Source organism: Cavia porcellus, unplaced genomic scaffold (genome assembly GCF_034190915.1).
Source record: "Cavia porcellus strain 051 isolate PalLab524CR breed Dunkin Hartley unplaced genomic scaffold, mCavPor4.1 scaffold_1, whole genome shotgun sequence".
Taxonomy (NCBI): domain Eukaryota; kingdom Metazoa; phylum Chordata; class Mammalia; order Rodentia; family Caviidae; genus Cavia; species Cavia porcellus.
The window spans coordinates 154,078,460-154,104,776 of NW_026947484.1; the positions used below are offsets into that span (position 1 = coordinate 154,078,460).

The 26,317-nt window shown below is 37.5% G+C and overlaps 1 protein-coding gene across 3 annotated transcripts in view; it reads left to right on the forward strand.

The window, feature by feature from the left end:
- Positions 1 to 25,184, forward strand: part of Pigk (phosphatidylinositol glycan anchor biosynthesis class K) — an 88,934-nt gene extending 63,750 nt beyond the window's left edge. For 2 of the 3 annotated variants that reach the window (XM_023561278.2, XM_063258080.1), the window contains 2 exons: positions 21,239 to 21,461; positions 23,755 to 25,184. In XM_023561278.2, coding sequence (XP_023417046.1) covers positions 21,239 to 21,430 — 192 coding nt within the window. In that variant the 3' untranslated portion in view covers positions 21,431 to 21,461; positions 23,755 to 25,184. The remainder of the gene's footprint in view (positions 1 to 21,238; positions 21,462 to 23,754) is intronic. The other variant, XM_003478811.5, reaches the window with a different exon arrangement.
- Positions 25,185 to 26,317: the final 1,133 nt, after the last annotated feature.

The window sequence follows — 26,317 nt, forward strand, 5'->3', positions numbered from 1 at the left end:
CATGAGCATTTGCCCATTTCCAATTATAATGACTATACCATCCCTTTATAATCTTAGAAAAGGCAGTGTTGTAGGTACTTAAGCTTAGACTTTGTACTGTAATTTTGACAGCATTAACCTCTACCCTTCTGGGCCAGAGTCTAATAATTTTAAATGATCTATTGACTAGAGCTGTAGCCTTTAGACCCAGCAGATTTTTGAGGTCCTTACAGATTATAGGAAATATTTGATGCCCTTTCGTGTCAGAATTTTATGAACTATAATTATTTGACTCTTTATGTGTATCCTTTCAATCAAAAGAATTTTTTAGCAGATAGGTGTTGATAAGACATGCCAGTTTGAACTTATTAAAAGAAACAGAGGCTTTTATTTTAAAATGTTGGCTATAGAGATCTTTTCATTGATATTAAAATTCCATGACTGACTATCAAAAAACAGTCAGAAATTTTCTCCTTCGGGAAGCTTATCTGTGCTTGGTAATCAGGTCCAGTTTATATGTCAGGAATTCCCTCGTGTTGTCAGAGCTTAAATGACCTAACAGTCTGCAAATGTCACATTTAAAATTCTGTCTTCATGCCTGACTCTCAGCATAAATGAATTAAACAGCAGAGCAGGCAGCAAGTCAATATGTTCTTAACAGTAAGAGTGAGCAATGAAACAGTTTGTGGTTTATTTCAGAATAGGTAAACAGAATCTGCCCAGAACAGCTCACCTAGAATAAAATCTGAAAGAGGAAACAAGAATTAACCTTTAAGATGGTTGACCAGATGAAATGTCAGGAGTATTTTCATAGCATGAATGAACTAATAAACTACCTGGCTGATGTAACAGCTGTGGTTTGCAGTGATACACCCAGAATTGAAAGATGACAGTTTTTGATGCTGGTGAAAATTTTAAATTGTGTATTTTTGGCTATATAAAACAGTTTTAACACTGGATTATAAACATGATTAAAATTCTTTAGTACCTTATATAATTTAAATCTTTTGGAATTTTTTATGCCCTGAGTTTATTTTATTTTCATTGAACAAAATTAACTCTGTCCTCAAGGAGTAGCCAGGAAAGGTCACTGTCAAGGACAGAGTCTTCATTTATTCCTGTTGTTATTGCTTGTTTTTGTTTTTTTTCTTTGCCAGTACTATAGCTTAGTCTTTGTTACTAGTGGGCTGCTTAAGTAGTCTTTAATAGTTTATTGCTAGGAGTTCACTTTAGGGGATTATTTGAAAGCAATTTTTCCCTGAGAGGGGCTGGGGATTGAGCTCAGCGGCATAAGCGCCTGCCTTGCAAGCAGGCAGTCGTGAGTTCCATCCCCGGTACCGATAAAAAGGAAAAGACCAAAAAAAAAAAAAAAAAATTTTCCCTGAGAGGATAACAATAATGTGTTAATGAGGTTCAGCTAATTCCACAAAAGCTTTTTAAATCTGTATCTGTACTATGATAGTATAGTAGTAAATAACTAGCTTCCACCTGCAAACAATCTTGTAAGGAGTACTTTGGCATCATACTTATCCTTACTATGTCTATTTAGAGCACGCATCATTTCTACCTGAATATTTAACTAAAGTTATTTATTTACATATTTTTATATCCTATTTGATTATCTTTCTGAACATTCTTAATTTTTTTGATGTTCCTTTTAGCATCTTGCCTTGTGCCATACATACGTTTCTCTAAGTGGATGTATAAGTATTTGTATTAGAGCCTTGGAAACCAGGACCACTCTCCTTCTCTCTACACCCTGCTTCTCAGAGCTCTAAAGCCAAGGGCTGCACTGTAGCACAATTTAGAAGCTGCACAAGAAATGCAGGCTTCTGAGAAACAGGGACAGAGGCTTTAATAGGAGGAACAGCTTGAGAAATAGGAGGAGTGAGCATTGGTCATTGGAGTAATTCATTTCTAGTACAGGCTGCTTATACTTAGAGGCAGGAGCTAAGGTTCTCACTGTTGTCATTTTGTACTGCGAGATTATTTACTATTTTTCTAGTGATCCTAGCAAATATGATGGTTCCTCTCAGAAACCCAAGAGACTTGAGTTATAAACAATAATGTTTGTAAGAAAATCTGCTGGGATATGCAGATAGAAGCTAAATAAAGTTGATAGTGTCATTATATTTGCAATAAACACTGAAATGGCAGTAAGAGAAAGTTTCTGTCACAGCAATGAAAAGAATTGTAAAATAATTACAACATATTTAACAAGGATCTATACTATAAGCCATGAAAATGGACCATGTTTCAAGAATGTAAGGACAAACCAACTACTTCATTGTGAAGAGGAAGAAGCAAGATCATAAAAATATAAATTCTCCCAAATTAGCCATTTTAATTATAATGAAAAGAATTTCTTTAGTATTAAGAAAAAATAACCATGTGATTTTTTTGAGGAAGAATGTCAAAAATTACTAAATAAATTATATAAAAGAGAGGTATTTGCGTTACTAAACATCAAAATATTATCCAAAAGCAAAAATACTCAGGTAAATGTGCTATGGATAAAAGAATAGGTAAGTGGATCAGTGTAATACATTATTGGAGGAGTAGATTTGAAACTTTTTGAGTTTTAATTCACAGTAAGAATTATATTTTATATGATAATGACCTTTAATATGCATATGTGTATTAAAAATAGAAATAAGGTTTCCATGATGATTTCAGAGAAATTTTTATTGCCCGTCAATCAGACTGGCATAATTAAAGTCCTACTTTGAAACTCAGTTTGGCAGTTCCTAAAAAGATTAAACATGGAGTTACCATATGACCCAGCAATTCCAGCACAGATATATACCCAAGAGACATGAAAACACACACCCAGTGAAAAACAGGTGTTCACTGCAGTGTTATTTTTAGTAACTGGAAAGTGGAAACAGCCCAGCATTCATCAGCTTGTGAGTGGATGAATAAGACGAGCCTATCTACATGATGGAGTATTATTCAGCAAAGAAAGGACGTGAAGTACAGTTGAATGCCTCAGCGTGGATGAATCTGTGACTTACTGCCAGTGAAGCATCTGTTAAGTGAAAGGGCCTGACTGCGGAAATCCCTGGATTGTATGTTCCAGTTACATGGAATGCCCCAGGGAGAAGAGCCACGGACCGCAGGTAGACTAGGGCTGCCAGGTCTGGAAGGAACAGGGAAGGGTACGTGGTGCTGATGGTGCACGGTTTCGCTTTCAGAGTGGTGGATGTGCTGTGAACTCAATGGTGATTGTCACGTAGCTCTGGCATTCTAAAATCACTGAGAGTATACTTTAAAGGGCTACATTTTATGGTATGTTATTCTATCTCAATGAAGATCTTTAAAAATTGTGATCACCTGTTTCTGGGAAAGATGCTAGGGATTTGTGCACATGGTTGGTAGAATTATGAACTTTGCCTTCCCTTCTAGAAGGCCATTTGGTAATATTTCTTCTCATTTGATATATACCAAGCTCTTCAGCCAATGGTTCCACTCATGAGACTGCAGTCAATACCTGTAATATATAAGTAGAAGTATTAATATATGAGAATCTCAGAATAGGACTATCTATAGCAGCCTGACAATGGCCATGGCAAACTGGAAACGATGAAGGTTTCTCAGCATAGAATGTATGTGGTCTCCACAAGCCACAGCTCAAGTTGTAATGTGTGTTTCTCTTCAATAACTGGATTTATTTTCTTGTCAAATAACTTTCTTTTCCTTTCTCCTGTCTATGTCCGGTGGAAGAAAATTTTAACTAGTCACTTCTAGATAGAGCCACTGAAATCTACAGGGTCCCCCTCTTCTCCTCTCTCCTAGAATGCCAGAATCATGGCCTGGGTAGAGAGCTCACATGGCTTCATGGCTCTAAGGGTTTCAGAGTGCTCCTCTGGCCCTCTGGATTGTCATCTCTTCTGATAAACACTGGGGTGTTGTGCTTAGCACAGCTGTTAAAATGTAACCTATTTGCAAAAACAACAAACAAACAAAAATAAAACCCTTTAACCTATTAGTTCTCTGAACATGGTTGCAGAGCTCTGATAAAATTAGAGGAAGAGCACAGAGTAGTAATGGGAGAGACCAGCTCCTTGCTTTTGTCATTCTTTTCTCTTTCCTCCCCTCGTTGATCTTCCTCACTGTTCTTTCTTTTCCTTTCACACTTCTGTATATTTCATTCCTGTAAGTCAGCATGGTGTGACTTCTTCCCCAAAGTTGGTGATTTCTGTTAAAAAGTGAATTAAATAGAATATCTGATGTGTGATACATGAAGCATCAAAATATCCTGCAAACCATATTGTCGATTTCGACTTCTCCCAAACCGAGGAGAGAGTTAAGGGGTCCGTAATGGTCAGTTGCAGACAGACCTGCTTATGGAATTCAGGTGCCTTTCATAGCTAATGACAGTAGCATTTATTCAATATTTCTGAGAAGGTAGGCAGTGGTAACATTCATTATATTAACAGTTTAGGCAACTAGGGGCCTTGCAACAGAATAAAAAGGTGCAACTCCTACGAGGCATAAATTGCAATCATTTAGGTAAGGAGCATTACTACATATGAGTGTATAACTAGTCCTTTTAAAGATTTATTAACTTTATTGGGACCTTGACTATTATAGGACTTAGAAGAAATAGCAGAAAACTGCATGCAAAAAAAAAAAGCAGGTTAGTTAACTTTTCTTGCTTATGTTAATAATTTATCATTAAAGGTTTTTTTTTTTTTTTTTTTTTGGTCCTTGGCAGATATTAAAATATTTTAGACCAGTATTTTATAGATACAGAAGATGAAACAGATGCAAAAATATATTGAGCAGAATATATATTGTATATGAAAAGAATATATAGAATTGGGGTAGACTACGTGATCTGGAAATCTTAAAATGACATGGATTATGTATGTGACAGCAACAGTATAGATCAGTGAGAAAATACAAGATTAATAAATGATGTTGATGCAGTTCACTGTTTGTTGAAGGGAAAATACTACATGTAGCTTGCTTTATAACAGATAGGAAAAAATGACTCCTATTTAAATTATAAATTACACAAAAATGGTCCAATCCCCAACACCACAAAAAAAAAAATACACTTTAAAATTTGCAGTTTAATAGCCAATTTCCAGTCTGTTCACCGATTCATAAACTCAGGGGTTGATGAATACAGGGGTTGATGAATGATCACTTTTTTTTTGCTGCCTCTTAATTGTGAAGATATAAGAATCATAAGACTTTTGGGAAATGGATTCATTATGAAAGACAAAGATCAGAATATGCAAATTGGAAAGAGAACTTAGCAAACAACACCAGGAGCAGAAAATGTCAATAACAGTAGTAATAATAATACAAAAAAGAATAGAGAGAAATGGGAAGGTATTTATGAAACGGCATGCCATACAAGAAGAATATACAAAACCTAAGCATAAGCTCTTGGTAATGGAAACTATGAGTACAGAGAACAATTTCAGAATTGCAGACCCTTCACAGTTTTAAACAATAACTAATGAGGCCCAACACCTGGTTAATAAAGAGAAAGGAAGAGAAGAGAAAATGTATTAAAGAATAATAAAAAGGAATAACTTTTCCAGAACTTAGTGTTTTGTTGAATGCTCAAGGCAATGAATAACAAATATATCCCATACCAAGGAAAATAAACCTGAAATTTTAGAACAGTGAATTGTTTTGAATTGCAAAATCCCTCAGAATGAAAAAAGTCATAAAAGAACAAGAATCAGAATTTCATCATACTTCTCAATAGTAAAGCTTTAAATAAAAGGTAATGGTGGCATCTTAATTATATGAGAAAATAATTACCAATGTCAGATTCTATTAATTACTAAATTATCCTGCAAGTATCATGATACAGGAAAAATATTCCAACTTGCAGTATTTTTTCCCACTCATCCTTTTTGCAGAGCTTTAACATTAAATCAAAGAGGAAACCAAAACCTGAAAATACATTATCCAGGGATCTAGGGATTGTTCATTTCAGAGAGATCCTAGTGAAACTCCCAGGTTAATGGTGAAGGAAAGGCTTGAGGCTACAGCTGTGTAGAAGTGTAGATTAAACGTGCTAATTGGAGCTGCACAGTGATAGTGTTGAACAAGAAGATTTAGTTACAGCCATATAGAAAAATCAGCAGGAGAATGAAGCTGACTATTAACTTCAGGAAGAAAAGTTTTATAAAAAGAGATGTATTAGGAATTAGTTTAGGGCTGGGGATTTAGCTCAGTGGCATAAGCACCTGCCTTGCAAGCAGGCAGTCGTGAGTTCGATCCCTGGTACCGATAAAAATGAAAAAGACAAAAAAAAAAAAAAAAAAAAAAAGGAATTAGTTTGTAGCTCAGTTCAGTAATTAGTGATAATTGTTCAAAAAACTTGTGACATTGATGTAGAAATATTTTGAGTACATTGTGCTATGAAAGAAACAAAGGCATGGCGTGAACTTAGTAAAAAGTACATAATGAGTGTAGGTCTCTCGGGGTCTGTCTGTTCTGGGTCCTGATGTATGAGAGATTCAGTGTTGGAATCAAAAATGGTGAAATGCTTTTCTCTTCATTGATTCAGGCCCCTCTTCTAAGACAAAGATTGTACAAAATCACAGACTATGCTTGATTGATTGATTGATTTTTTTTTTCTTTTTGAGACAGAGCCTCACTATGCAGTTCGAGCTGGCCTTGAACTTACTTTGTAGCCCAGGCTGGTCTTGAATTTGCAATGATGCTCCTGCCTCAGCCTCCCAGGTACTGGGATTACAGACATGTGCCACCACACCTGGATACTGTGTATGTTTTTAAAAGCCTTAGCTAGCTTGAATGTTACAGCATGTATCCATGAATGCTCTGGAGAAATGTTACCTACTTTTTCCCCACCCTGGTTTTATCTATATTTGAAGCTTGCTCTGGCTTCCCTACTTCATTTACCGTCTCTTACCAATCCTTCAATATTTTGATAAAATTAGCAGATTGTAAGATCTTTTTACAATGTATCTCATCTCTTTATTGAGCACCTGATCATGGGATGCTCTCATTTATTCAGATGAGCCATACAGTAGATTACCCTGGAGCCAGATGTTGTGACAGATTGAGTGCTTGGAGAGAACTGCCGGAGTCTCTTCTTGCATAGCGATGTTTCACCCGTTCTTTAGCGTTTAGAGGTAGTTCTTCTAGACCAGCCGGTTCATGTAGTGTCCTGGTGCACTGCTGTCTTTCTCTGGGAGCGCTGTTAGCATTTGGGTGGGTGTAGGATGGTCTACACACTGGGATGTTTGTTATCCCTGGTTTTTCCCAGTTGGTTGCCAGAAGTACTGCTTCGTCACTGTGACACTAACACTTGCCCTCGTCTTTTCTGATTTCCTCCCCTGCTGTAGAGGGGCTGGCCACCTCAGGTTGAGGACACCCACAAGTAATTATTTTAGTGTCTGCCCGTAGGATCTTTTATTTGCATACTCTTATAATTGTGACATCTCAAAATATATATAACCAACATCTCCTCTCACTTTTTATATTCTGATATGTTGTCTTGGACTCTGCAATTTTAGTTCCTGTCATATGACATGACTTGGCAGCTTTTTAGGTTCTGACTTTGTGATTATTTATGTTTTTACTGCTATAGCTAGTTTGGTATTTTAATGTTTTTCTATTCAGGTAATGCTTACCCCATTATAGCTGTGTTTTACTAAAGGTAGACTGAAATGTCTATCAAGTAGAAACTCTCTGACACCTTCTTTGAAAAAATACGCCTATTGAATTATCAATATCTGGCAGCTCATCAGAAGAGTACTGAATCCATATCAGTCTCTGCCTGGAGACTGACTCAGATTGCTTTAAAATCCAGTAGAGCTCTCTTTTAACCCTGGCAGCTTTAAAGGGAAGTGTAGTGAAAAGTAATGCCCTGCTCGTTTATTTTCATTCACGTTACAAGGTGAGTAATGAAAATTAAACTACTTGAAGACCATGTGCGGTTCTTTTAATATTAACTTTGATATGTTTTTAAACTAATATGTTAACCTCAGCTTTCATATTATAATTTATGACAGTCTCTCCCCAAAACATCACTTCTCAAGGAATAAATGAAAGCTATTTGAAAATAGCAATCAAAATTTCAATAATGGTATTTCATCAATTTTATTAAGTTTGAAAATTTTTGGTTCATGTATAAATTTATCATCATATCATGTTTTGATGTATTTTATATTAAAAATGAAAAATGGGACCCTCACTAGTTTTGTGTTTTCCAAACAAAAAGGTTCTTGTTTTCACCAAATTCGTAAAGATTTTTTAGCAGGAGAGTGGTTGTTAGCAGGAGAGTGGTTGGTGTTGATGAGCAGCAGTGAAATGCAGGTGCTCCCGCTTCTCCCTCTTTCCTCTTCCCTCCTTCTTCTGCCTCCGGTCCTCCCTGTCCCTCCGCCTTGTACAATATGAATGTGCAAATGATTTGTAACTCGTGCGCATTCTATCCCGGATACGTCTCCAGATCCCTCAGTCCCTTTGCGTTTCTGTTGGGCTGCAGTGCACAGCATGTGCACGTCATGCTTCTTCATCACTATCACCACCACCGTCCTCGGAGGTAACAGGCACCACTGAAGAAGTTAATGTTCCCAGTTTACAGATGAGTAAATAGAGGTTCAGAGTCCTTTAAATAATCTGTCTCAAGTGTTCCTCTATTTTTACTTTATTTTTTTGAGACAGGGTCCCTCTATATAGTTGAGGCTGGCCTCCAACTTGCTGCAGTCCTCCTGCCTCATCCTCCTGAGTGCTGAGATTACAGGCGTGTACCCATGCCCGGCTTCAGGTTTTTTTCTTACAAGTGGCAAAGCCAAAATTGGAATGTAGGTCTGTTTTACTCCACAGTCAGTATCCACAGCTACTGTGCTGTACTTCTTCCTTGTGAACATTTAGAATCTCTTCCAAAGGAAATTTGTCCTCAGAAAAGCTGATGACTTATCAACAGGTGTAATGCTTGTTCTGGTTCATTGAAAGCGTATTTTGGAAGAACTATGTACCAACAGATTTAGTTCCATGTTCTTCAGCAGATGAGCATGCGTGTATTTGATAACTGGTTGAAGAGCTGCTTCATTTGTTCCTGGTTTCTGTCTAAACCCCCAGCTGAGATCAGAGAGGAAAAGGAATATGAATACAGAAAGTAGTAAGGAAGCGTTCTCAGGAGTCACTGTGCCTATTTAAAATTTTACCTGCAGTAACCAAAGTTGTGAGAAAAATGAGTGTTAAAGAACCATAATGATCATTAACTTACACACATGGACCTTAAACACTTGCGAACTAGCTACAGAGACAATCAGTAATTAAAAACAACTAGACAAACACACGTTTCTTACACCACCCAGAGTAATTCAGACTCCAGGTTCTATCACATTTAGAAAGCAGGCATCACTAGTGAATATTAGATATTTGACCCTTTGTATTGCTTTGAATATTAATATACATGGCTGTGCAGTAGTTAACTTTGCTTTGCATTGCAGCTTCTTAGTTACTAAGACATCTTAGTTGTCTTTCAGAATGCCTTTGGTGGGCTTCTGCACAGATAATATGTTAGGTTTTTCTTTTTTTTAAAATATTCTTATAAATAGTCAAGACATTATGATGTTTGATAATAGATTTTATTTTATTAATAGATACCATGATAGAATCATAATGGTAGTTCTGAATTGAGCTTTTATCTTTTAAAATTCATTGTAATTTTATAAATATGTCAAAAAGAAAGAATTCTTTTCTGTTTTTAATTATTTATTCCAAACTCTGCTTCGAGTGGAAAGGTGTTAACTTACAGTGCAATAATTAGACATGGTAGCACCTTGGTTAAAAGTGAAAGAAAAGAAAAACATAGTTACTTTTATCAATTAGGGTTCATTGTTATGTGCCTGTCTTAATGAACTTGACATCAGTCAAACACAGATATTCACCAAAAATGATGCCAAAGAAAAAGCAAAAAGGGAAACAAACAAAGCCTGAGAGAATCTAACTCTGTCTGTCTACCTAGCTATCGTACATGTGTATAAATATATATTTGTTCATATATATATATTAAACACATTAAAGTACAGTTTCCTGCAACTCCATGCTATCTACTTTGTTGGGAGCAATTGAGCTAGTGATTGTTCACACCTGTGGAGCTGAAAGCACAGGTGCCATCGAAGGTGGCATAGAGGGTGCCATAGAGGGTGGTAAGGGAGTGTCCCCAGGGCATGGAGCGCCTGAGACCTGCCCTGGCCCAGAGGGCACAGAGTGCTGAGGTGAACAGGTGTCCAGCACGGAGAACATGGGCAGGAGAAGCGAGCTAGGCAAGCAAAGGGGCGTGGTAGGCAAGTGTGTAAATAAGCACACGGAGCGGTCTCCTCCTCCCATCAGAGAAGGGCTCCTCCAGACCCCAGTCTGTCTCTTTCATATTCTTCATCCTCTTGTTTTCTTAGCTCTCCTGGGCACCCACAATACTTGATGGTAGTTACTGACGTGCAACAGATCTAAATAGTGTAAGTAGGAATTACTTACTCTGTCATCTAAATTGACCAGAAATCACTTTAAGGTGTTTCCAGGTGAGAAGGGAGGTTATCATTCACATTGGAGTTAGTAGTTACATGTCAGCAAAGTCCTATTTTATATTAATCAGTATTACTAGTTACTGATTATTAACATTGAGGATTAACTTTCATTTTACCAATCATACTTGATGGTTAATTTATGTATTTCATTTAGTTCAGATTCTGATTTCTGGTAATTTTACAGAAACATGGATTTTTTAAAAAGATTATTTGTTTTACTTTATTCATTCATATGTATCAGTGTGTAATCACTGTATTTTCCTTTTTTGTATATTGTTTTAATTGGCCAGTTCTACATTCAAGGTTGTCAGTACTTTGTGAAAACAGATTAACGTTCATGTTACCTTATTTTGTAGGAAGTTTTGAGTTGAAAAATGCCAACAGACATCTTGTGAAATAAACATACTTACCTTCAGGTAGTTTTACTCAATGTCAACAGTGCTAAAGAGAGATGTCAAAATTATGAATGGTATGTTAGGTAGTAGGAATTTTTTTCTTTTGGTTAGATAGCTATGTGTCATAACTAAAATTGTGAAAAGTTTGTAATACAGTAGATTTAATCTATACTTCAGCATTAATTTTTTAGAATTTTTCAGGCTTCATATTGTACTTTTATCCTGGTGCATTTTAGTTGGCTAACTGCCTGTAGTAAAGAAACAGTTGTAATATGCCGTAAATCTTCTCTTACTATCTTAGACAAGCATAGAAATAGAAATGGGTTATTTAAGCTCATTTCATTGATTAAATCACATAGAAGAGAGGAGAGATCATTATAAGTAGAGAAAAATGATTACAAGATTTGTTTTTATGGTAAAAATGTTAGTCATTTTTATAATGATTTCTGCACAAAAAATAACTATATTTTGTCAAACTTTAGATAATTTTCTTTTAAAAAGAATTTAGTTGGTGTTCTTTTTTGATACAGATAAATAGAGCACCAAAAATTAATTTGACTAAAATTAAATTGTTTCTCCCATGAATGATTTCAGTTTAAGCACAGAGGGAAGCTTACTGATTTGTTCTCCAGATTCATCTCTAAGAGGAGAAGCAGGGCTCAGACTTGCACACCTGAAAACATTAGGGTGATTCTCTTGGGAAACCCACATCACAGAAGTTATAAAAATCCTACCTAAAAACAAGAAATTGGAATTTAACTTTATTTAAACAAGAAGGTAGCAGAACCCGTTATAGTAACTTAAATTTTTTCCTTACCTGTTTACTCACTTAGGAAGAGTTATACAACTAGTGACAGGTGTTATTTATTCTTGATGTGTCAGCTGGTGGCTTTTCTTTTGGTACTGTGTAAAGTGTAGTTTTAATGGAACTTTTGGATTTTCAGGTGGAAAGAATTGTGATAAATAATTGACATTTTTTTTATCAGCATGAGAAACCCACGTTTCCTTGTGGGTTAAAATCATAACCTAGTAAGTTGCACACTGCTTTTCGAGACTCATATCTGAATCTTAGAAGATTCTCTGGACTTCTAAAAACGCCATCCTATCTTGGAGTCTCGTAGCCTGAGTCCCACCGGAGGCTGTCTTGTGTAGATGAAGACCTCTTCCCGCTGCAGAACGTCCTCTCACACGCCTCTTCAGGAGCCCCTCTTTCTTGGGTTGCTTTGTTGGAAGCTCTGTCTTATATTTAGTGGAAACAGTCTCTCATACTTTCCACTCCTTCCTTTTAGTTGTGGCATTAAAGGATGTGTAAAACAAGCCCAACCCTGGTTCTATCTGCCAGCCACCTCCAGATTCCTGAAAAGTCCCTTCGGTTCCTCTTGGCTTTTCCAGGGTCTGTCTCAAGGAAAACAGAATAGTTGAAAGAACATGCTCTTCTGGAGTGAGTCAGAACTAGGCTGAACCAAGATTCTGTTAGCTTGGGCACTTTACTTACCTCTTTTATCGTAGTTCTGCATCTGTAAAATGGAGTTAATAGTAGCTTGGGTGAAGAATTAATTATCATTAGGTAACGTATAGGAGGCTAGTGGCCCATTTTTGACATGCAGCAAGGGCCATTTCCTGACCCAGGCTGACCTTCCTTTCATTCTCCCCTTTCATCTCCCCGCTGCACCTTTAGCAGCTGTGTTTAAGAGCACAGTTTTATCATAAGGGTACAGGATGAGTTAAAGTGAGGACACGCTAGGGGTCAGTAACTTATTTTGTTTGCCCTGTTTGTTCTGAGTTCCTTTTTTCTTCTTTTTTTTTAATGTTTGTTTGTTTATTTAATTATTTGGCATCGGGGATTGAACTTGCAACTGTATGCTTGCAAGGCAGGCGCTTGCGCTTATGCGGCTGAGCTAAATCCCTGACCCTTATTTATTACGTTTTGAGACATTCTGTAGTTCAGGATTGAACTCACAGGGATCCTCCTGTCTCAGCTGCCTAAGTGCTTGGATTATTGGTGTGTGCCAGCACCTCTGACTTTTTTGTTTTCATGACTTTTTTTGGATTATTTTGTGTGGTTTCATTTTATCTCTATTACTTCATTAATGAATTCATTTTGTTCCCCGAAGATTTATACTATGCACTTTTGATTTATCACACTCTACTTCAAATAATATTACCGTACAGCCTAGGGAGTTGGTAATATATTTCCAGTTCTCCCTTCCATCCTTTGTTCTGTTGTTGAGCACATTTTGATTGTCATGTTATGAACCTTACAATGTAGTTTTGCTATTAAATAGAAAATTAGCTTTTACAGGAATTTTAAAACAAAGAAAATAGTTCTCTATTTACCCCCTACTTATTCCCCATTTGTCTCTCCTCGATTATTTGTGAATCTGCGTACCCGTCTGGTGTCTGGTGTGGTGTAATTTTCTCGCTGCTGGCAGAACTTCCGCACCCTGCTCCCAGCACTGTTTGGTGGCCTCCACGGGACCTAACAGCCGGCTCCCCTGGCGGCAGCACCGGTGTCACTCCTGTGTGGCTGGGGCCTGCAGACTTGTTCTGAAGGGCCACCTGGTCCTTGGTGCAGCTCCTTGGCCTTGGTTGGAGGTGACGGCTGCTTGGGCATCGCATAACTAAGCTAGTACAGCAGCATCCAGGGAACATTGTGTTGCAGCGTTTTGATTGAGATGTTTCTCTGCGTGTGTGTCTGCATGTGCACATGTGTGTGTGTTTCTGTATTTTATTAGCTTGGTGTTAAGCTTGAGATTTGCTGGTTTAGTTTTCTTGAAATTTGGAAAAAATTCAACCACTATTTATTTTAGATCTTTCTTTCCCTCCCCACTTGGGAATCAGGTGTGTATGTCACCCTACCCCACGGTGGACTACAGCTCACTTAGACTCCATCCTTTCCCCTCCACTTCCCCCGTGCTTCCTTTAGAATAATTTCTGCTGTGTCTTATTAGTTCTCTGATATTTCTTCTGAAGGAATAATGTGCTGTTAATTCCAACTGTGTTTTCATTTAATATGTCATATTTTCAGCTTTAGAAAATCCTATAATGGTCTTATTTATGTGTTCTGTTTCTCTCTTTGTATGTTCATGTTTTCCTTTTTATCTAACTTAAAATACAGTTTTAAGATCTCATCTGCTAAGCCCATCCTGTCTTTCATATGCATCTCGAATTTTCTACCTTCTTTGCCTGCTTGTTTCTGTTTCTTTGCTTTGATGGATGCCAGACAGTTTGAATTTTTGTTGTCGTTAGCTAGTAGACTTCGATTTTGATTTCTTTCCAAAGTGGTGACAGTCTCCTCAGCCCTGGGTCAGTTTGACCACTTTGACAATTTTTTTTTTCAGTTGCTTTGGGCAGATCCTGAAGTGCTTTTCTTCTTCGGAGATAGTCTTACTCTATCTGGTATTCTGATTTCACCTCACTGTATGCTATAATCAGATACTTTGAACTTACAAACGCTGTCCATTTCCGTGAGTATGAATGTAAATTGTTCCCAGCTCTGAATCTTTTCTTTACCAGTAGGAAGAAGTTGGTCTATTTCCTTTCTTTCATGCTTTCCTGTATTCATATCCATTCTCCCAGGGATTAGAAAATCACTGTAAATTGTCAGAGTGAGAAAACCACTGCTTCTTGCCTTTCCGCTGACAGCTGATTCCTGCCTCATTCAGTCCTGTATAGCTGCAAGTGTAACCTGATTACAGAGACAGAGAGATAAACACTGCTGATATATAAAACTTTTATATGAAGGAACACTGGGTCATTTTTCTTAGCCAGATTCCTTATTTCAAACTCAAATCGTCTCAAACATTTTTAAAATAATATTTTTAACTGATGAATTCTTACTGTGGATTCCCAAAATAGGTTGTACCGATTACCGTAATTTTAAATTTTTCTTAAGTTCTAAAACCCAGAGCGTAAGCTAGAGCGTAAGCTAATACATTTGCATTGAGATATATTTGCATTTGAATATTGTATGTCTTATTTTCAAGAGGAAAAAATACATAAGTAAGTAAGACATATTGATTGCCTTACTGCATTTAACGCTTATAAGACCTTGACAAGGTTCAAAAGTATCACAGATCAAAATACAGTAGAATCAACTAATAAATCACTGTATAAGATATAAGCCAAATATTTCCCAGTACAGAGGGAAGACCAAGACTTCACTCGTGGGCGTTGGCGTGGGCATGGGTGTGGGCCTGAGCCTCTAGAGGTTGTCTCTCCTTCCCTGTGGTGGTGCACGCTACAGCATGATTAGAGTGCTGTCTGTATGTCTGTCTGTATGGCCCTGAATATCTACACTTCCTTTAAGGCTCACCTCACAGGTCAGCCTCTTCCCTCCCACCTGCTCCCCCGTCACAGCCCAGGTGAACTGGAAGTCAGCAGATTAGAGACCTCAGTTGCACCCTCAGAATCTCTTCTTTGGGACTGTAATGCAGCCTCTTGGTAGGTCTCAGGTTTCATGAACTCACCATACCAGCTCGAGGAACAGGCTTTCTGCAGCACAGGCGTATCAGGGAGGGAGGCCCGGCGGTATCTTAGGAGTCTGCCCCTCCAGAGTTTGACATAGACAAGTAGTATACTTTAAAGAATGCAAATTATTTTTATTTTTAAATTTTTTTTTTTTTTTTTGAGACAAGGTCTCAATGTGTACTTTGGGCTGGTCTTGTATTAACTATGTAGTCTCCACTGGCCTTAAACTCATGGCAGTCTTCCTGCCTCAGCCTCCCAAGTGCTGGAATTACAGGCATGCACCACTATAGCTGGAAAATTATTTTTACATAAAAGGCATAGGAAATACACATAAAGTATCACTCATTAGATAGTTGGGAAGTAATTTTCTGAAATAATTATAACCATAGCAAATCGTTTTGTATTTTTTTTCTAACTGAACTTTTCATTAAATTTTAAAGAAAGAATCTCATTGAAACTTTGGAAGATTTCCATTTGCTTAGTGTAGAAATTTAAAAATTCAGTTTCTCCATTTTACATCGTCTTAATTCTTGGCTCGGTGCTCACTCAAGTATTTTGAAGTTCTGCAGTAACGTTCTCCTAGCAACATGAAAGAGGACCTGGAGCTGCTCACAATCAGAAGCACAGTGTTGCTTGGCTACCTGTCCTTTTAATTTGAAGTATGAGAGCATTTCAGTGATAGGTGGCCCTCAAGCTTTGAAGGGTTTGCTCATGACACATTGCTCATACACATTTCTGTGTATGCTTTCTGCCTTTGTATTATGTCTATTATTATGAAAGGTTAAAAAAGAGGAGTAGACTTAATAGCAGGCAGTAGAGTACCTTAACTATATAAAATCAGTCATTTTATAAGAAGCTTTAATGGATACAAATGAAATTACAGCATATACTTTAATATGAACTTACCTCAAATATAGCTGTAGTGCAAAATGCAATAATTATACCAGTCTGTCACTTGATTGTAAGTAAAATCATTGTAGAATGTCTAAAGTGTTACATGTAGTTGTTTTTAAAATAGCAATATTGTTAAATGGCAGCAATATCATTAAACATATTCTGAAAAAGCATTTTACTATGGTGCTGTCATGCTATTCATGTTACCTTTTGTTAAAGTAGCTATCAAATGCTGAAAGTGCTATCTGCCATAAACCTCCCAGCTTAGAAAAGAGCATGAGAAGATTCGTCTAGGTAGATTTTTAATGAAAGTTTTCCTGCATAATCTTTTCCCCCCCAAAATAATTAAAGAAATGCTTACCATTGTATGTGTATAGTTTTATAAAGTGTCGGTAAATATAAAGAGATTAAAATCCACCTATACTCCACTTCTCCAGAGAAACACTCCTAAGTTGCATATATTTCCCTTTAAATATTTTAGAGAAATATGGATCATATTTCATGTTCAATTTGCATTTTATTTTTTCCTTATTTTGTAGGATAAGCATTTCTTCAAATTGTTAAAATTGTGTGAAATCGCCTGAGGAATGTTTAATATATGACTGCATAGTATTTTCTGTATTATTGTTTAGATATAATTTCTTTTTTATTATGTAGATAACACTGAGACAAAAATCTCTGTGCAGACCTTTGTCAGCATTTCCAGGTTCTGTCCTGTAGCTCTTAGGGCTGTAGCTGATCCTAGGAGTGAGAAGAAATGGACCTTTTAAAGATCTTTGAACCTGTTCATATATTACTTTCCTGAAACATCACTCACCCTGATTTACTACTTCAATTTTAAAAAGGAGAAATATTTAATGTAGTTATGATTATGAATATTAAAACTTTAAAATTTGAATTAGCCATATATAATAATTTTTATGTATTGTGAAAATTTTATTTCCCTGTTCCATTTATTGATAAAAACCTTGCTTATTGATTTTGGAAAGTCTTTGTCTACTGAACTTAGCTCCTTTTCTGTTACATTTTCCCTTTTATTTGTCTTTTAATTTGATTTATATTTTTTGTTCAATACAGAACTTTCAAACTTTATTTTAAAAACTTCCCTACTTTTTCTTTCTTATTTATATTTATTGAGTTTAGGTTATAAATCTCTTTATTTTGTACATTCTCTGATATTTTGTCCCTTTCATCTATATTCACATTTAATTATAAACTATGTAAAGTATATTTTGGTTTTTATAGTATTGAGTAGGAAATAAAACAAAATAGCCTTTTGCCCATTGATTTGTGATAGCTCTTTTAAATATGTAAGTTATATATGTACCCACTGGAATGTATACCTGCTTTTTATTCTATTCTGTTTTATTCATCTTTCTCTTCTTGCCTCAAAACCAAATTATTTTTTAACCTTAGCATTTGTGTAATTCTTCATTGCTTACTGTTTAAAAGATTGTTTACCTGATGTTTCATGCTATAGGTATGCCTAGTTGTTTTATGTTTCTATTGATGTTGTGAATGATTTTTTTTCATTTTCAGATACTTTTGCAAGCATAAAGGATATTGTTTTTAAAATATTTACCTCAAATTTGAGGTCTTTATTCTCAATAATCATTAGTTAATTTTATAAAGTTTATAGAGTTTGTTGATACAATAAAATTATAATACATGAAAATAATGAAAATTTATTTTTTCTTTCCAAGAGTTATGCCTGGATTGACCAAAAATTCCACAGTAGCATTGGCTGATAATATTAATAGTGGGTATTATTTTTTGTCACAAGCTAAAATCATAGGTAAAGAAAAATTACAATTAACTTTATTCAAAAACCAAATCATGATTGAAAACAAATCACCCTTAATTTTCTAAGATTGCATGAACTGCTGTGGGAATTTATCATAGGTTAAGTGCATAAAGATCTTGCAAGGTGGCTGTTTGTCCAGCACAGGGTACAGCTGATCGCCACTAATTGGTAACTTTAAACTGAAACTAACCAGACTTTACTTATTTTGTTAAAACTTGTTTTATATTTATTAGTGAATCTTTTTCATTTTTAGTCCTTATGAGTTTTATAAAACATTGGATTTTTTTCTTTTTAAGGAGAAAAAAAAACAGAAAGGGTACAAGTAATACAAAATTTAAAAAACAAACAGTAAGAAATCACTAGTTAATGGATTACATATTCTCATTTAACATTGGGTTTTAATGTATGTATTTGACCGTATCCATTCCTCCAGTAGCCTTTCAGCCACCCTCCACCAATTCCTTCCTCTTGTCTGGTGACGGCCTCCCTTCTACTTTCATGTCATCTTTTTCAATTGCACATATTAGGGAGAGAGTATTCCAAGCTTGGCCTTTTGAGTTTGGCTTATTTTTCTTAATGTGATGATTTCTAGTTCCATCTACTTTTTGGTAAATAACAAAATTTCATATACCCACATTTTATTTGTCCATACATCAGTTAATGAGCACCTAGGCTGGTTTCGTACCATGGCTACTGTGAATTGTGCTGCAGTAGACATGGGTGTATGTAAGGTATTCCTGTAGAATGCTGACTCTAAGTCCTTAAGGTATACCAAAGAGTGGTATAGCTGGAGCAAACAGTAGCTCTATTATTATTTTAAAGGGGTGGGGGGACCTCATACTGATTTCCCTAGTGGTTGTACTAATCTACAGTATCACTCTGAGGCCCTGAGTTCGGTCCTCAGCACCTAAAACAAACAAAACCCTAAAAACAAGGCAATCAGACTTCAGATGTGGACCATAGTTGGGATTAGGAGAGAAGCTACAGAGAAGCTGGGTGACTTGAAGTCTCCAAATTTGCCTGCTTCCCTACTTCATTTCTTGAGAAGCGTTGTGGGCCTGGTGGCAGCTGGGATCTCTCTCCAGGAAGCAGTAAGGAAGAGCTGGTGGTGAGCAGCATGAGAGAGAGCCTTCAGTGAGGAGGACAATAGTGAACGTTCGTGCAGTCACCGCTGGAAGACAGTGCAGTGCAGTAGGCTTGTGTCTGGGTGACTCCAGAGGCCCCCCGTGGTAAACGTGCTTGCGTGAGACAGTGGCTGTGGGCTGTGGAAGGTCTTGCTTTACTTTAGCTCTTGGTAACAAGGTGAGTTTTTTTACCCTTGGAAGGTCAAAGGGGATTATCCTGGGAAACCTCCACATCCCCACAAAGTCCATAACAGACAAGGCATCGACTAGTGAGCTGCCTATCCCTGCTCTTATTTATACCATGGTTGCAAAAATCTGAAGCTACAGTATGTAGATAGGAACACTGTGCATTATATTATGATTTTAAGAATCAAGGTTTATCTCTTCCATGTTAATTGCCACTTTAGTGGATCTGTTTCAAAGCTTTTGATGTATAACAAATGACTGCAAAACTTCAAGCATTGATTTATTTAGCTCATAATTCTGTAGGTCAGCAGTGTAGGCTGAATTTAGCGAGGAGGACCTTGGTTTTTGTCCACAAGATGCCTCTTTCTCTAGAAGCCTGGGCTTGATGTCACACTGGTGGCAGAGGCAAGCACCTAAAACCGTGCTGGTACTTGGCTTGCATTCTGGTGGCAAAGGAACTACTAGACCAGCTGATGCAGGGTTAGGGACGCGCACTTCACCTCTCGATGTTAGCTGCTGCAGAGCCACGTGGCATGAGGACCCCAGGAGGACGGAGAACTCGGGCCGTGTTTGCAGCACCCTGACACAGCTGAAGGAGGGAGAGACTCAGAGCTGTGTTCAGAGCACCGCGCTATCCCAGCCTCCTTTTTACCTCAGCCTGTGGCTGTGTATCTTGTATTCTTTTCCTCTTTATATTATTTTTTAATTTTTGGTTACTTGTATATCATTATTTGAATCCATGCCCCCCAAAAAGTTTTTTAAAATTCTGTTTTGGTGACTTATTACATTTTGTTCAGATATATCTTCTCTCCAATGTCAGGTTATAATTTCTTCATATATGGGGGTATTTTTCCTCATGGAGTTTATTTTGGATTCTGCTTTTTTTTTGGATGCTCTCGGTATTTGCCAGTAGGGCATGTGGGTGCATCTCACTGTCTGCTTAGTTACGATTGTCTGTCCTATCCTGCATCAGGTAGGTTGGCCTGCTGTCCCAGTGCTTGGCAGGCAGCCATCATATGTGGCTTTGCTGAACTAATTATGTGCTACCTTCCCTCTTATCCCTTATTTGAGGGCACTTTAAAAATGGTGACACATGGGAAACTGTATTTCTTAACGTGCACTACCTATAAAGTTGTCCCTGTGTTTTCTCCTCTCTGTAGAGCTTTACATGTAGACATCATGTCTGCTAAGAGGTGGTGAACCCTCTTAAGGGCCCCTGCCTCTGTAGTGTCATTTACTGGGGTGATAATAAAATGGGAGCATGGAGAAGGGTGCCACCGAGAGGTTGGAATGAGTCATACCACTCTCACTGCCTCCTAAACCTGTCCTTCTCCTATTTAAGTGCTGTTATGTCTGCTAAACAGCAGGCAGAAAAAGGGACCAAGTTAGTCTCTTTCTCAGAAGTAGAATTAATTGCATTTCCGGAGTAAAGCAGTCATTTGGATGATGTGCAACAATTGAAAAACTTGACCCACCTTAAACTTGGTTTTGGACCTTGTTTCTAGGACTTAGAGATAGTGACATTATCTGAGACTTCTCATCAGAGGGGAACTTAATTTTGGTGGGGTATGCTGTTGTTTTTTTCTGAGCTTTTTTATGGATTATGAGAAATGTGGAGAGACTGCAATGAGGGATTCTGTTCAGATGCCTTCTTAAACTGAGCCCAGAGTACATTTAATTAATGCATTTTCCATTTTTATTAACCAAAGGGATGTAATGAATATACAACAGAATTGTAGCAGCTGAAAATAGTTTTTGAATTGCTAAGATCTGCTGCCTCTAGCTTGTGCAATATTGTTACAATGTGAATAAATGCACCATTCTATCATAATTTTTATAATTATATGTATTTCCTAGTCCTCCATCATTGCTGTCGAAGTCTGCTCTTGGGAAACCACAGCTCGAGCAGTTTGCTTTTCTCTCTGGTCCTCTCCTGGGCATCGGCAGTCTGAATGGGAGATGCATGACTGGCAAGGAGGTCAGGACAGCAGGAGCCTGCCCAGGTCTCCAAGCCAGCTGGCCATGTCAGATCTCAGGGATGACTGTTGATTCTTTGGAGGGACGATCGTTTCTTCCAAAGGTGCTGTTTTTCCTTTCATTGTCTTTTCTCTGGCAGGCGTTTTCGGGTTGCTAGTTTAAGATCTAACAGTAAAATTACAACCTCAGGGAATCCATCTCTTTGGAAAGTAACTAAAATTTCTGCAGCTGCAGAAGTACAATTTGCTATTCACTACTTGATTAATAGTTCTATAATCTCCTGATTGAGCTTAAATAACAGTCACCCTTTTCTTTAAACATGACTTGATTTAAATACTTCCTGAACTCTTTTAGCCCTGAACCTCATTAATTTGGTTTTTAGAAAAAAATGTCTATAGCCTGTTCTCAGTGAAGAGTTTACCTGAATGCATTTTGACAGTATTTAATTAATTTTACTATTTTAGAGTGTGTGTGTGCATTTTCAATCCCATGTAAGTCAGACTCCCAGTTAGGGGAAATCAGAACTCATCGCCCTAACCAGGTTGTGCTCTGAAACTGAACCCCTGGCAGTGTTGCAGGCCAGCATGTAAAGGTGCACTGCTTCTACAAACATGCTTGGGGGTGAGCTGCTTCTGTCATGTGAAAGCAATTTTGTCTTTTTCAACTTTTTCACTTACCGGTTGTTTGACTTATAGAGAACAGACAAGAAAAAACCTGAGTACTAGCCATGTCTCGTTTGTGTGCTTATTTTGTCTTTGTTAATGTAAATATGTTATATTTACATTCCCTCATGTAACTGTGCCTTGTGTTAATTTAAGATTTGCCACAGTTTTGCGCTAAGAGCTCTGTGACATCCAGGATCTCTGAGTGCTGTGAGAATGTTGCACTTAGCATTTTGTAAGGCACTAGAGGGCAGGGACTTCTGTCATCATCCTCATCACATGACCAGAAGACTGCAGATTTTTCACTGGAAAGAAGCATGAGGAAAGTGGAGTTTAGTGTTTTAGGGCTGTCTGGGTTAGTTTTTACTCATCGCTGAGACAAAATAACTGATGCCCAAAGTCGGGAGAGGAAAGGTTTATTTCTACAGGAGGTTTCAGTCCATACTCAGTTGGCTCCAAGACAGGATGGCATGGCAGGGCCCGCAGTTCATGGTGGCTGCAAACAGCAAGGCAGAAACTGGCAAGACAGTGAGACACATCTTCTTCCTGCCGTTATATCACATCCTGGCTCCACCCCTAGGTGGTAGCACTCATACCCCCAATTCAAGCGCTAGACTATGAACCAGTCAGAGATGCATAATACAAAGGCATGAGGTTTGGGGGCCACCAACATAAACCATGACAGGGACGTTCTCTATGAGGCATGGCAGAAGGTGAACACAGAGGAATGAAGATGGCATGCAACAGACACAGGATTATTGGTTCAGTTCATAGTATGCATTTGATTAAAAATCCGTAAAACTGACATTAGAATCCAAATTAAAAATTTTCTCCTTTTAGTTTGACAAGTTAATTCTGAATTGATGAAGTCTGACTCCTATACCATAAGCATTACCACCTCAGCTAATAATTTAGTAAGTAGATTCATAAAGCAGTTGTGGTCACAAGCCTCCAGCTGCAGGGCCATAGTGACGGCTTAACTAGGAAGGACTGGTCTTTGCTCGACAGAGAAACATGCAAGATCCATGGATAGTACTAAAAATGAGTGTGTAAAATTGGACTCAGATGGACTTTGACGTTAGCAAGTGTCATGGAGATAAGAGTTAAAGGAGTCCAGGAAAATATATTTCAGCTGAAAGAATCTGGAGGAATTGGCATCATTCAAGTGAGTAAGTTTTGAAGGCACAAAGGGGCATGGAGAATTCTGTGTCAAGGGAGAAGAGACAAGGACCAAAGGCACTGGCTCCCACCCAACTGATGGCGGAACGTGCGAGTGCATGACTGGAGCTGGGCAGCTTTGTTCTTCAGTGACCATTTCAGGGTAATGACCACCTCCAGGTGGTGGGTACCCTGGCAGGCCCGTGCTGGGAACAGAACAAGATGACCCTGCGAGAACTGTAGTTTAATAGACAGGTGGACATGGGAAAACTCATGAATATATGAATGCCGAATGAGAAGGACTATTAGACTGCAGAATAACTTGGGTGAAGAGACGGTTGGCTTGGGCAGGCAACCACTGCCCAAGGAATGTGAGCTAACGCTGATCAGTAGGAGCAGCTTACCTTTGGGACATTTACCATTTGAGTCTTTATCATTGCTATTCCATTTAATTTGGCTAAATTTACTCCTCCTTAGAACACAACCAGTGAAATTTCTCTTTTCCATCAGTATTTGCCTATCCATTGCTGAATTATTTGCCTGTTGTTAAATGGACCGTGTTTTCTTGTTTTGCAGAAACCAAAGCTGAAGGATTGGCACCCTCCAGGGGGCTTTATTCTCGGACTGTGGGCACTCATTATCATGGTGTTCTTTAAAACATATGGAATCAAGCACATGAAGTTCATCTTTTAGACTCAAGGATGTCTGAAGAAGAATGCATGGAAGATGTGAACTTTGGACAGAAATTTGTTATGTGTTTTTACAAATACATTACTCTTTTGTAAATTGGCAAAAAGTATAAGGAAGTGAAATTTTAACAAACTATTGTATTTATAACATAAATAAAAGTCATTGTTAATGCAAGTGCTTATTGGGCACTAAATATATTTCAGGTTTTCATTTTGTGTGTTACAAAAAAATAGAATACAGAAACTGAATATAGTGATGGCTTATTTTTGAAAACAGCAGCTTCCCTTTATCCTCTTCATTTGCAAAAGAAAATTCACGGAGATATTAATTTCCCACTGACAGAGGTAACTTCTGTTAATAAATTTGTGTGTGTCCTCCCAATATTTGTATGTACAGATTTTCCTCAAAATGGAGATCATCCAGAATAGAATGTTTCTTTTCATTTTGTATTATCATTTTGTATTTTCCCTCTTTGTGGATATTTTTCAGTACGATATAAAAGACTGCGGAATATCCATTGTATGAATGCATAATAATTTGTCTGATAGTCTTCTGTTGTTTGACCATGTACTTTGTTTTCAGTGTTTTCTTTTGGTTCATTCTCTAATGTATTTTTATATTTCTGTCAGTCACCCATGGAATTCTGCAACTTTAGATAAAGGTACAAAATTGTTTCTTAATACTGACAGTTTTAAGAACCCTATTTGCTTTCAGTTTATCTGCAGTGTCAGGTCTTTGAGAATTACTGGTATTGACTACTTAAAGAAACTCAGAGTGTTATTTTTTATTTCTGAGCATCTTGTGACCCACTAGAATTGATTACTTCCCCTTCAATTTCCACCTTGAACGAGAGAACTGATAAGGGCTGTATTAATTCTGTTTAAGGCTCATTGTGCCCCCGGGCTGGCCCTGTACTTTCTCTGAGAACAGCCCCATACCGTGGATGGCCTGTGTGGTACTGCTCTGGGTCTGACCGAGGTATGATAGACGCAGGAAGCGTGCTCCTGCTCTTCGGTGACGTGCAAGAGCTTGCATCCCTGTCACTTATCTTTTAGTCAGCCATCTTCACATCTTTCTCATGACTGGAAATAGCATTGAGGTTGTGCTTAGTGATCAATCCAAGTATTGTTGCTTTTCAGACATTTCTGTTTAAACTAGGGAAATACCTGCAAATTCAGTATTGATGTCTCAGAAGACATCTTATATTTACCCAAAACATGCGTCTTCATCTTTTTTCATTGCAAAGAGCTGTTTTATAATTGCAGGTACCATCGAGAAATTTACTTTTTACAATAAAAGTTAATATTTCTTAGGAATTTGTTTACCTTTGTCATTTAAAACATTGTTCTTTGGTTACATGCACAATTGTATACTTTCACAGGTTGACTTGTGTTTTCTCTCCAGTTAAATGATTTTTTTTTTAGAATTTGGGCCAGATCTGGGTATTTTAATTGATTTTTCTACTGGTGGACAATGTAAATGAAGAAGGAAAATTTTATCTACTACACAGGAAAGAGGGGAAAGAAAATTTGTGATGTCTTATATGGCAGTGCTCAGAGATGCCGACGTTTGATCCTTTCTCTCTGCGGGTACTTGCACAGGGTTGTGAACACGATGGTGGGGTGGAGCTATTTAGAGTGGCAGAGGAATTATGATTGTTCCTGAGCCAAAATAATTTAGTTTGAATATAATGAAACATACCCTGACAGTGAAGAGCACTGGAAAGTAAAAAGATTCTTCTTCTGAGGTTGTAGAAGGTGCCCTTCTTAGTTAAAACCAAACTGGGAAAAGTAATACTGGATATAATATACAGGATTAATTTTGCCTAAGCAGAATTTCAAAGGGCAATTATTTTTTCTCTTTCACTATTGAATTTTCAGAATATAGTTACAGCAAAAAGCTCAAAATATGTCAAAGTTTAGCTCAGAACCATAATTTTTTTTACAGGAAGTATATTCTGCCCTCAATAATAAATCTCCTCCATGAATAAATGAATATATTTAGAAAATCTTTAACTACAATTAAATGGCCCAGACTTTCAGTGATAACATGAAAGCACATTCTTAAATATATTTGACTTGGTCTCAAGGGCCTGAACTATGAAAAAGTATTTTCTTTTTTTGTTTTCTCACAGTGCTAGGGTAAGAATGAAATGGCATAATGTTACAACTAAACATTTTGGAAATTGTAAATATATGGTGACATTGTTCTTATTTCTGCCCAGGAAAATCCCAAGGGGAAGGTAGGTAGTGGTGATGGTGTTGCTCTCTGCTGCACTTACTTACCTTTTTAAACTGTTCAGCGTGATGCTCCTTCTTGTGGTGTTCTTTTTCTCCTCCTCCTAGTGCCCTTCGGGGAGAAAAGGGACGTAGATAAGTGGATCCCGGCAGACACTTCTGAAATTGCAGGGAGGGCCGGGTTATAATGATGCCGTCTGCAAAGGCAGCCT